Below are 12,502 nucleotides of genomic sequence, written 5' to 3'. Positions count from 1 at the left end.
ACTATGGATGGGTTCTTTTCATGTTTTGAATCAACATTTTGAAAGGGGAAATAAAATGGGTGAGCCGGTACATGCAGTGTCTGTGGATTCCTGATGACAGGGAGGAGATCCCAGAATAAAGTATATATATATATATAAACATATATACACATATATATATACAGTAAGTATAAATATGACTTTTGTCTGATGCACAGCACAGGAAGTCTCTGGTTGAGAGCAAAAGAAAATGCAGTTAGGGACAGAGCCACTGACACCTAAAGACGCTGTTTAAGAGTGTTCTGGAACACTCTAAAACAAACCCACCAAATAACCCAGCACAAACCATTTAGAAGGAAGTGTAGCTTTCAAAGTTCTCTTCAGGACAGGTTTTGGCAGTGTTTTTTTGTCAGAGAGATGAAAAAAACCATTTCCAAGCGAGCAGTGGAAGCAGAGAGGCTGGAAGGCCGCGGCGGGTGCGCGACAGAAATAACCCCGTGTGCGCGTCAGGTTTTCCACGCGCGCCGCGCCAGGTGAATGGGAGTTCTGTGAGGAGGGAGGGAGGGAGCCCCGGAGCTGAGTCAATGCCCAGCCTTATTGGATGTCTGTCTGTGCTCGGAACGCCGCCCTTGCCAAGGATTAGCTCACAGCCCTGCTTTGGCAGCCACTGCCTGGAGTGGGGTTTTTACACAGAGGGAGAATATGTTTGTTTTTAAAGCACAGAAGTCTGTAAGGGTAATTATTTTGAGGGCCATTCCAGTTCTCGCCCTGAATTTCGGTAACTTCCCAAACAGCTTTCTAGTCTGTGTATGTAAAACCAAACAAACTTTGTAATTTTATTTCTATTTATTGATATTTTTTCCTGCTTTCTTTTGTCAACATTTTCCTTCTTAAGTTGCAGATAAGTATTCACAAAACTCTTCTAACTTTAAAAGCCCATTACAGTCTAATATGTATCTTTTGTGTTGATTTGGTGAAACAGAAACAGTAGTAACTAAAGTGCATTCACTTCGGGAGCATTAAAATAACACCGCTTACCTCCATTACTTCAAGTGTTTGTGTAACTAATTGTATTTACTTTTCTATTGCATGTGAGCAGCTAATTACTGTAGCACCTCTCACTTCTCATAGTATTTATATTGCTGTAGTCACCAGCAGCTTTAAATATGAACAAAAAAACCCCACACCACTCTTTAGGCTGTACAGAACTCAGAAAAACTATATATATTTAAAAAAATAATAAAGCACTCCTGTTTCTGTGACTGTGAATTTGTCATGTGAATGACAAATCAGAAGGGAGAAAGGTGGAGACATATCCCTGCACATGGGGATGTGTCTACCTGATGTGAGGTTACCAAGTCACCAACCTGCACTATGGGGGTTGGATGTCTGTGCAGATGGGAAAGAAGATGAGAAGGTTCTCAGGAAGAGTTCTGTCATTCATTTATTGAGCTAAATTTTTTAATTATTGGCATCTTCTGGGAGCTTTTCTGAGCAATGATCAGAATGACACGAAGCATTATGAGATGATAAGTTTTTGCTCAGGAATTCTCAAAAACATAAATGGTAGAAAACAAAATTCATACAGTGGTGTGTAAAGCATTTAATGCATCCTTTTTATTTTAACTCAAAAAAAGGAAACTAGAATTGCCTAAAATGGCAAACAGGAGGGACACAGTCTCATGCAGTGACTGCCAGTGATGTGCAGGAATTACAGAACTGTGGTCAGTCTGCTGCCCTGCCTGTGCATGAGGACAGCACAACTGCAGGTACCTGGGGCAAACCCAGGTGGGAGAGTGAGTGAGGGATACAAGGATCACTGGAGGAGCTGTGCCAGGGAACCAGCTGTCAGACTGAACCTGCCAGTCTTGCCATGCAAATGGAGTGCCAGGAAAACACATACTCCAGTCAAGGCTTCCACATGCAACCCAGTTCGTGGATCTGATCATGATCCTGGCACTTCCAGTTTTGGTAGCAGCTCCTGGTCGGGAGCTGCTAACAGCGGGCTGGCTCTGATTTGGGTGCAATCAAACTGGGCCCTTCCAGCTGCTCTCCTCAGCAGTGTTGCAGTCTCCCAGACAGGGCTGGCACTCTCGGGTGTGCCTGTGCCAGGGCACAGAAGGGAGCAGGGCTGATGTGGCCATGAGCAGCAGGCAGGGTGATGTGGCTGGCTTCAGGCAGGGCAGCACCAGCCCACTGCTTTGCACATACAGCCACACCCAAAAGATGGAGGGACGTTTCCTCTCTATCCTCCTGGAACAGTTCAGCTTTCAGCTGCTCACAGCCTTGACTGGGCTGTGTAAGTGTGTGCTGGAAGACAGCAGAGCAGAATGGGATATTCAGGGTCTGTGGTGAGGATGCTGGGGAATCTGCTTTGCCTTGGCCGTTGGTTAATGCTGCACAGGTGGGAATTCCTGTGTGGATCAGGTCTGTTTTAGCAGGTGTGCAGCAAAGGAGCTGAAAGGTCGCTTTGTTGACTCTGAAGGTGCAGTAACTTAATAAACATTGAAGTGTAGTTTTCAGACTAAGAAATGGATAGCAAATGTTACTATTTGGGTAGTAACAACTTGTGTGCTACTCTCTGACTTGGCACAAAAAGAGGCTGTTACTAAACCAACAGGAGCTATTCTGGAGAGAAGGAAGTATTAATTTTGTCTGGCATTCCATGTTCCTTTTGCATAACAATACATGATTCTTCTAGCACTTACGAACTGCTTAGTTTGTCTGTGGCCAGAGTGAATTCATTTCAGCTGCCCTGATGAGAAGAAATTTCCTACCTTTTTTTAAATATAACCATTGATGAGTATATTAGTTAAATGCATTTTATTACTGCTCTTTGTTAACTAACTTCAGATGTCTAAGAAAGAAACCAATACAGTTGTGTATTTATCAACAGGCCAGGTTCTGGTAGAAATCTCAAGAACACACAAGAAACTTAATGACAGTCTAGAAGAGAGTGTAAGTTAAATAATTTCTTCTATTTCATTTTGCTTGTGAAATTATAAATTACTTTTGCCAATTTTTAATAACCTTTAATTCATTTGTTTTTAAAGTTTAAAAAATTTCACAAAGAAATTATATCTGAACTGGAGAAGAAAACAGACCTGGATGTAAAATATATGACTGTAAGTGCATTCAATTCTAAAATTCGTAATTTATTTGTCTGTTGCTAGTCAAGGAATTTTTTAGATGTTGTTTCCCAAGATTTAATTAATTGATACAAACTTTAATAGAAATGTACTTTATATATATAAAGATGAGCAAGATTTTCATGCTTAATTTAATTTAAAAAGGGAACCCCTGTATGACTTCATAGCTCCTTAAAACCACAGCAGTTGCTGAACTTACTTGGGGGGTGTGAGCAGTATCTCAGAGATCACAGAAATGCTTTTTAGTCCCTTACCCAGATACATGGCTGAGTGCATTATCAGATGATGTAAATGCTTTGATTGCAGGCAACTTTAAAAAGGTACCAAACAGAACACAGAAGCAAACTGGATTCTTTAGAGAAGTCTCAGGCTGAGCTGAAAAAAATCAGAAGGAAAAGCCAAGGAGCACGAAATGTAACCAAGTATGAGCATAAAGAAATGGAGGTCAGTGCACTGTCTCTTATTTGTTTCTTTCTCTGTAGGAGAACTGGTCAACAGAAAAAGTTAATGGTTCATCAAAGCTGATGTGTATTAAAGGCACTCCTCGAGTTTGTACCACAGCTGCAGTTGAGCTCTCACTGCTCCACTGTACATATTCGGAGACTTCTGCTTCCTAGATTTCATCCCTTGACCAAAAGTGGATCTGGAAGTACACCTTTATGCAGAGCTTTACACAGGGATCCAGCTAAACTATGCAAATTCAGAAGTAATTTGCTATAGAGTAATTTCCCTGAGTAGGCAGTGCCAATTTGTGTTATTGCCTTTCCTACTGCCCTTAATCCAGCATTGCCATCTTGAGGTGAAATCCGAAAAGGCAGGACACTGAAGTGTTAAACTGTTTCAAAATGTGAAAATCAGCTTCTTGTTGTTATGTGTCTCTCTTAAAATACCTGCCATTGATATTTTATTTGCACAACACTTGTACTTTTCTCCATATCTATTTTAATTTTCAAAGAAATCTTTGTGTATAATAGAGTACAGTAAGTGTAGGTAACATTTCTTACTGCCTATCTTTTAACCTCCATTCACAAGAGTGGAGGGTTTTTTAAGGTTCTGGGTCTGAGTTTAAGGATTAGTATTTAATGAATCCTCCTAATTTCAGACAAATATAGTTCAGTCTATTTAGTATCTCCTTTCCTCCCCTCCTAAATTAAGCAGTTTCATCACAACTTTGTGTGTTGATTTGCAGCTGCAATAGTGCAGACAAAGGTCGTTAGTCTAATTTGAACACATACCACACACAACCCCTCACAACCCCTAAACAGGCTGCTGATTGCCTGTAGGGACAATATACATTCACCTGATGGGATCAGGGAAGTCAGATCTGTGCAGGAAGAGAGAGGGACTTAGAAGTAGAGCCACCCTATCCCACCCTGCCTTACCAAAAGCTTTTCCTAAGGCTTTTAGAGCTTACTTAATTAATTGAAAATAGCATCAAATAAAACTCAGAGGCTCTATGTGATTCTTTCTTTTTCCTTTTTCCCTCAGTATTTGGAAACTGTGACCTCTCGACAAAGCGATATTCAGAGATTTATTGCAGAAGGCTGCAGAGAAGCTCTCCTTGAAGAGAAAAGAAGGTTCTGTTTTCTGGTTGACAAGCACTGTAGCTTTACCCAGCACATGCACTTCTACCATGTTCAGGTCAGTGCTGTGAGCATAAACAGAAATGAAATTCATGAAATCCAGGCACACAGGAGATGTTGAGTATTTCCTGCAGCATGTAGACCAGACTGCCAGAATAAAATAACGAGTTTCAGACAAGTGTTGTGACCAGTTCATAGAAAATATTTACAACACACTATTCTATGAAATGTATTGTAGCAAAAATCAAAGGTTACTGTGATATTTTTTAAATTATGTATTAAAAATGCATGGATTGATCAGGTACTTCCAATATCTGACCCTGCCAAAGAGTTGTTTTTACATTTATTTCAAAGAGGTATTCCTTAGAAGAATCATACAGAATACTTCCATATTGCTGGTGTAAACATTCTGGTATAATGAAAGCTAACCAGTAGGTTTGTGCAAGTTTATGAAAAAGCCTATCTTTGACAACTATTTTTTAATTTGGATGCAGTGTGCGGACTTCCTAAAATCCAAACTGCCTGGGTGGGAGGAAATCTGTAGTGATGCCACCAAAGTGCCTGAAAAAGTCAGAATGATGATAGATGAGATCAGGACCCCTGGATCCACCCCAGTATCGGGAACGCCGCAGCCTTCACCGATGGTAAAGAGAAATACCCTGGTATGTTGTTCCTCATGGATGTGGCTTCTCTTAAGTGGGTGTAGAGTGGCTTCAAGAGGTTCTGCTGGACCTCAGCTGGACTATACTGGGCTTGGGTATGGAACCAAAATCATTAAGATGAAGTTATGCTATGGGGAAAACACACAGCAGAGAAAGAGGAGCACATGTCCAAACAAGACTCAGTTCTCAGCTGGGTGCTCAGGGCTTCTCCTGCAGAGCTCAGCCTCAGGGCTACTTTTGTTCCAGCCATTCCATCTCCTGCATTCTTGTCTGTAAATAATAGTAATTACATACTCAGCAGTTCAATATGAACTTAAGAAAAATGTTATTTTCTATTTTCTTCTTCCCTTCGTGATTATTAGTTTATTGGAGCACAGGTGAAATTATTGTTTCTGCTGGTTTGCATTTTGTGTCATCATTAGTTGTTGAATTTCATAATTATTATATTAAACTTCTAAACAATCCAGAGATCACCATGCTATTTGCAGAAAAATATTGTAACCTTCCCACTAGCAAGTGTTTATCAAGCCTCTTACAAACTTTCAATCAGCAATTTATAGGAACATATGGGCTTTATTTAATGTTTAAATGTGTATCCTTTAGGAATATTTAAGCATTGCTCTCTGAAATTTAATCTTGAAAAAAAGCTACTGCTGTTCCCTCAGTATTGTGATACTGTTGTTTTTGTGGCTCTAGATTGGAAATGATTTTTATCCTCACCAAGAAAATGCATCCAAAGTGCCCCCAGCTCCGACAGGCAGGGCATACACGAGCCCACTCGTGGATATGTTCAACAATCCTGCAACAGCTCCCAAAAAACCTTCTGAAAAACTGAATCACTCAGCAGGTGAGTGTCCCTTCCCTGCAAACTGGGAAAGTGTGAATGACACCCTGCAGTCTTCAGAATTACCTCAGGGCTCCTCTGCTACTATGATGATGTGAATTTCAGGATGCATAGAGGAGTAGGAAATGGTCTTTACAAAGGATTTATATAATTTATATAATCTAACAGGAGAGAGAGATGTGTTACAAGAGAATTGTTTGCAGTAAAATGCAGGTCAGGTTAGGTAGTTTCTATTTTAATCAATTTCTGTGTGTCACTGATTAACCCAACTTAACTGCTCTCATGGCTTGCAGTGTTATAAGCAGAAGACATTCCTTAGTTTTGAACAGGATACATCAGAGTGTTTCAGTGCACACAAACGAACACTGACACTCTCACTCTGGTTTACTTTAAGGGCATGTAGCAGTAAGGGAGAAATGCACATGGGGAAAAATGCACACAGTCTTGTAGTTCCTTTCCTGAAATTTCATATCCTAATAAGATTTTATTCCCAAGTGTCTAATATATTGATTTTTATACTTTCTGTGAGATAGGGAAGAACTTGGCCTAGACCACAGAATAAGAAATGCAGAACTCTTCAATGTGTAATAGAAATTCCAGCATTTCTTCTTTAAAAATACATTTACAATATATTGTACTAGTCAAATAACATACAGTTTTAAGCCCTCCTTTATTTTTTTTTCTGATAAACATCTGGTGTCCAGAAAGTGCCAAGTATCTGCAAGTCTCCTCAATTCTGAGTGCTGAGGCACATTTGAAAGTGAAAGTTGGATTTTATACACAGTTACTTTTTATCAGAAGGGAAAATTTTCAAAGGCCTTTTACAGCTGTGATTGTTTAGTACTTTTCATGACAAAAGAGGAAAGAAGTGGCCAGTTAAAACTTAGAGAATTTTTTTCTGCCTGTTGGTTCCAGTTTATTATGCTGGGTGTGTGCATTTAAAGCCACATGCAGTTAAGAACTTCATGGTGATAACATAAACATTGGCAGTGAAAGGTGAGTAAGTACAAAGAACTCCATTTGCACTCAAGTTTTTCTTTCTTTTTTTCCTCTCAGATTACTAATTACATTTATTTTTGTGTGTCTAATTTTTCTTTGTTTGGGATTTTTTGGGTTTTTTTGGTTTTTCTTTTTTTGACAGAGAATTCAGATGATGCCAGTTTATCACGTTCAACTTCTGTTGCCACGGGATTAAATATAATGAAAAGGCAAAAAGTGAAGACTATCTTCCCACATACTGCTGGAAGCAACAAGACATTGCTCAGCTTTGCCCAGGGGGATATCATCACCCTGCTGGTGGCTGAGGAAAAGGATGGCTGGCTTTATGGAGAGCATGACACAACCAGACTGTAAGATAATCAATATATTACCCACCTTGAACATGAAGTAAAGATGTGTCTCGTCAGATTATGTTAGCAGACGTTAGTAAATGGTTTTCCACCTTTCTTACTGGCTGTCACTGACTGCCGACTTGTAGTCTCCCTCTAAGGAAATTCTCTGCACATATTTAGTTTTACACACTAATTTGGCATCATCAGAAATTGGATTCTTCAAAAGTTAAATCTGTTTGCTGAGTCCACTGTTGTATTTTGAAAGATCTTTCCAATTTTATATAATATAAATGACCTTTCCCTTTACAGAAAAGGATGGTTTCCATCATCATACACCAGACCACTGGATGAATCAGCGGAAGAAAAAGCCTTTGCCCCAGTGCCAAGGTAACATTTTGGGTGGCACTTGCAGAAATGCCCAGGTGTTTGTTAATATTTATTTAAAATGTTATTTTTGTGCTCATGTACTTTGAGGTTCAGTAGCATGTACAGTAAATACTCCCTAATAGTCTGCAGTAAAATGCTTTAATTATGTTAATGAAGTGTTTTAATGGTTACACACAGACCAAAGGAGTAGCTTCAGAACAGCCTTAACTCAGTCCCACTGGCTCCAGGACATTGCACCCCATTATTGACTTCTGTGCTTTCCTGGTGCTGAAGAGCAGTGCGAGATGGGTTCTGGCATCTGGCAATGGTATTTGTTGGGTTCTATCTTGCAGCCCTGCACCAATCCGAAGTGTGAGCTCTGTGAACCTTGTGGAGAAAGGAGAAGTTGTCCTCCCACCACCAGACTACCTGGGGGCTGCACAGACAGACAGACGGATGGAGCCTGCCAAAGGTGCTGCTGTGAAAACTCCGACCGACAGAGTGGAGCAGGCAGGCCCGGTGAGTGCCCAGGGCAGGAAATCCAAACATTCCACCCTGCTTGGATGGGCTCTTAAATGAGGGATTGGGATCTCCTACCTCACCTGCCTGTGCTTGACTCCAGCCCTTGACCCAGCTGTCTCCAGGAATTTCAGGAGCTTTGTCATTTCAGTCCATCCATCCTACCAGGAAGGAGGAAGAACTGTTCAGGGATATAAATGACAGTAGCAGGGGACTTCCCTGCACAGCAAAACTTCCCAGCAGTGGTATCTGTTAAATGTGAAATTCTCCCAGAAAGCAGTACAAATCCATCACCTCCAGTGATGTTAGAGCTGTGGGGCACAGGGGATTTACAGCAGCATAAACTCTGTGTTCAAGAACCCGATGAAAGCGAGTGCTGGGTTTGCAGCTATTGCTGAGGGAGAGCTGTGCTCCTGGCTGTGCTCAGCAAAGCTGCAGCTAAGTGAAAATACACTTTTTATGAACAGATACTGTATTACAATGCTGTTATTTCTGCTATTTAGGCAGCATTCAAATTGATTCAAGATGAATCAATTCCTAATGTAAGTAATGTAAGTAAGTGTGTAGTTTGTGCAGCAATGTTTCTGGGACAGTGTTTCCTGTGAGGAATTAAGCTTTTCTGCTGCATGAAATGACTATCAAGAAATATGACCTAAATCTCAGTGTTCAGTTACTTTCAAAACAAGTATCGGGAAACTTCTAAAATTATTCTGAAGACCAGCATCTGTATTTTGACATATTTGTGGTTTTCATTTTTGAATGAAGAAGCCATGAGCCTTAATAATGGTGTAATGTCAAAATTTCTTTAGCCTGTGTCTGGCTGTTAAGGCCTGCAGGATCAACGTGGCCTTCAAGTGTCCAAGATTATGTCCAAAGCCTTTGGCAGGTGCAAGGCCAGCAGGGAGAGTTCTGTGCCCTGGGACCAGGTTGACTGACTAAAGAGCTTAAAAGAATTATGGAATGTGTGAAATGGTCTCAGGATCCCTGCACTGTTTCTGTTGTGGTCCCTCCATTCTCAGGAAGAGTCAGCTTAAGGGTTGTTTTGGTTTGTGGCATTAGGTCAGGGGGTTTAGGAATAAAATTAAGGCTTGTGGACTAACATTCCTGTTGAACCAGAAACCAAAGAGGAATGGCAGATCAGTCAGTTGGCAGTGCTCTAATTGGAGCAGTACAATCTCTTTGGAGGCCAGAATGGAAACTGATAGCTCCTAGGAGTGAAAAACAAATACATCTTTTTTGATAATCTGAATTTCCACAGGGAAAGCAAGACTAAAATAAATTAGAATTTCTGGAGTGTAGAACAATGACCACTTTTGTTGAGGCACCTCCTAACTCACAGCAGCTGCTGTGACCCCATCTTAGGACAACTGTAGGAGAGCTGTTGCACTTGAAACCACGTGTTTGTTCCAAAGTCACTATTTATTTTCATTCTTGCAGAACTTCCTTGTCTTTCCTGCTTCCGTGCAAGTCCCCAACCCCCACACCTCCACAGGCTTTGGAAATAAGCCCAACATTATACTGAGCTGGCTTGTACATTCATACAGGATTTACAGATGTGTAAAACAGTCTGTTCACTGGGCCTCCTGTGCAGAAGCAGGAAATTATTCAAGGCATCTTACTTTTGTTTCAGAATACACAGAAAAAATAGCTCAGGATTTCAAAAAGGAAAGATGAGGAATGGTTCTTGCCTGTTAAACTGTTCATGCTGTGCTGCACAGGACAGTAATATGCACAAAAGTATCCACTCTAAAAGACTTAGTAGTTGACATAGCTTTGAGGAGGGTTGGTGTTCAGTAAGATTTAATTCAGGCATTTGTTCATTTTTCTTCATTTAAAAGGCTAATTAGGCCTAATTCTAAAGTCTATTTACAGCTGATGTACTTGAGCAATTTCATTGGAATCACAAGCCAAGCATGAGTTAAAAAACCTGCTGAATGAGGTCCTGAAACACAGCGTGCCTGGAATGGAAAGCCTGACAGGCTTTGGTTCAGCATGGAAATTGGAAGTATTAAAACCAAACTGGCCATACAGATTAAATTACAGTCTCTTTCCCTTAGCAGGACAGCGGGATCACCTGTAGCATATTTCTGCAAATTCATGTAAATACCTTCTTTTTTTTTTATTTTTTTTTTTACAGAAACCTGACATGAATGGCATTATAAAACCACCTTTTCTAAGGTAAAATACTTTTCCACTGATTTTGTTGCGGTTTTTTGACTTATTTTAATGATTATAAGGGGAAATAAGGATGTTTATCCTTAATTTCTCCATGACCTTTCCCAGGCTAGAACAATATGGCTAAAATTAGTTGAACTTTTCTCAAGAGTGGCATCAAGTGCAGTACACAGGCCCTTCTCAGAAAAACATGTTTCTCTAGTAGCATGACAGAGAACAGGACTTAAAACCTTTCTTTAACTGACTTTGAGGGTTAAAGGCAAAAATCTTTGAAGATTGGAACTATTTTTAAAAGCCCAGATGTAACTGGGAATTAACTTCCCAAACTTTTGGCTCACTGAAAAGTGATTCTTCATGTGCAACCTCATTTTAAAAATTCAAGTTAAACTAAGAGTTGCACAGAATCCCCACATCTCAGAGCCATAATTTACTTTGCTGTTTGACAGCAGCTTGGATGAAGGACCTGAGAGAATAAATTTGGAGTTAGACTGCAGAAAGCCTTCAAGTAACTTCATGCATTTCTTTTCAGTGGAGAAAACCCCTTTGCAACGGTGAAACTCAGACCCACAGTAACAAATGACAGATCAGCACCGATTATCCGATGAATACACAGCTCAGGCATGTGGGCTTCCTCCTTACCAACACTCAGTTTCAGCAATGACAATTACTATCTCAAGTTGGCCTAAAAATTTATTTAAATGTAATTACTGTACAATAGTAATACTGGAATGGAGCTCTGATGTTTTTAAAAGCTATAGTTTCTAATGAGTAATTGCTTTGGGCTAGTGTTTGAGCACTTGGGCTTGACTTTACAGTATGACTTTTTTTTGTAGTAGGAATTGTGAAAATACTGGAGATAGTTTGGATACTCTAGTGAATCAAAATAATAATAGCTCACAGAATCTTTGGCATTCATTACTTGGAAGCTGCAATGGTAAGTTCTAGAATATAAGCCTGCATATGCCACCTACTAAAGAAGGTAACAGTGATTTTTTTTTTTTCAAACAGAACAATGTAACAACTGCCTTATTCCAGAATAGAAAATTGCCTGTATAAATGATTATCTGTTATTTTGTGTAAGAAAGATACCTTAGGCTATAAATAAATATTTATCCCGTTAAGAATAGACAACTTGTAATGCCTTGCTTAATGTTCACACACAAATTTCAGGTGTCAACAGAAACTCATTTTCAGTCTGTTAAACTGTCAACACGTTCTTCAATGGTAATTTTGTCTTTAAAAACTATTGTCAAATTTTAGTCTGATAAAAGGTCATAATAAAGCAGTGCCATGATTTTTTCTCAAATGCCAGTATAAAAAGCTACCTTTGAAGTTCCTTCATTACTGTAGCCTACCCAAAAGGAAAACAGCTTAAAGTTGAAAATTTTTGGTCAAGGAGCTGAGCAAAGGCCTGAGTGCTGGCAGAGTGCAGTAGCTAAGTGAAATTGAGCTTTTATCTTCAGCCACAGCAGAGTTGTGCCTGTGATTAATCCTTACTCTAAATCATTCTATTTTATACATGCACATGTTTCCTGTAGCATCCCCTGGCTCATTCCTACTTCTACTACTATAAACAGTGAATTCAAGTCATGTGAAATGCCTTTCAGTTACTTAATATCAAAAAATAGTATATGAGCATGTGCTGGCTGCTCTCACCCTGCCTTTCAAGTTCAAGGCAGAGGACAGTTTGCCAGAGAGCCCTGCACAAACATCCACCATCCCCACCTGAAACACTAGCTTTTTCAGAGGGGTAACTTACACCTGAGCCCATCTTCTAAAGCACAGTAGAGACAACTCAACCTAGTCTGTCTCATTTTCCAATTATTCAGTACCAGAATTAAACAATCTAAGATGCAAAACCTTTACTCAGGGCATCTCATGGTTGGCAGTGCCC

At 39.9% G+C, this 12,502-nt stretch overlaps 1 protein-coding gene across 1 annotated transcript in view; it reads left to right on the top strand.

Annotated features, from left to right (window-relative positions):
• The window catches only part of BAIAP2L1 (BAR/IMD domain containing adaptor protein 2 like 1), a 34,424-nt gene extending 22,690 nt beyond the window's left edge, over nt 1–11,734 (top strand). Inside the window, exons 4-14 of the mRNA XM_023936760.2 lie at nt 2,876–2,937; nt 3,033–3,104; nt 3,435–3,572; nt 4,617–4,769; nt 5,206–5,373; nt 6,070–6,220; nt 7,359–7,566; nt 7,858–7,935; nt 8,268–8,433; nt 10,571–10,611; nt 11,138–11,734. Of these exons, the coding sequence (XP_023792528.2) occupies nt 2,876–2,937; nt 3,033–3,104; nt 3,435–3,572; nt 4,617–4,769; nt 5,206–5,373; nt 6,070–6,220; nt 7,359–7,566; nt 7,858–7,935; nt 8,268–8,433; nt 10,571–10,611; nt 11,138–11,213 (1,313 nt within the window). The 3' untranslated portion in view covers nt 11,214–11,734. The remainder of the gene's footprint in view (nt 1–2,875; nt 2,938–3,032; nt 3,105–3,434; nt 3,573–4,616; nt 4,770–5,205; nt 5,374–6,069; nt 6,221–7,358; nt 7,567–7,857; nt 7,936–8,267; nt 8,434–10,570; nt 10,612–11,137) is intronic.
• The last annotated feature ends 768 nt before the right edge of the window (nt 11,735–12,502 follow it).

This window comes from Cyanistes caeruleus, chromosome 17 (assembly GCF_971803275.1).
Source record: "Cyanistes caeruleus chromosome 17, bCyaCae1.hap1.1, whole genome shotgun sequence".
Classification (NCBI taxonomy): Eukaryota; Metazoa; Chordata; class Aves; order Passeriformes; family Paridae; genus Cyanistes; species Cyanistes caeruleus.
Note: the sequence above shows the minus strand (reverse complement) of the source record. Positions and strands in the feature narration are given on the sequence as shown.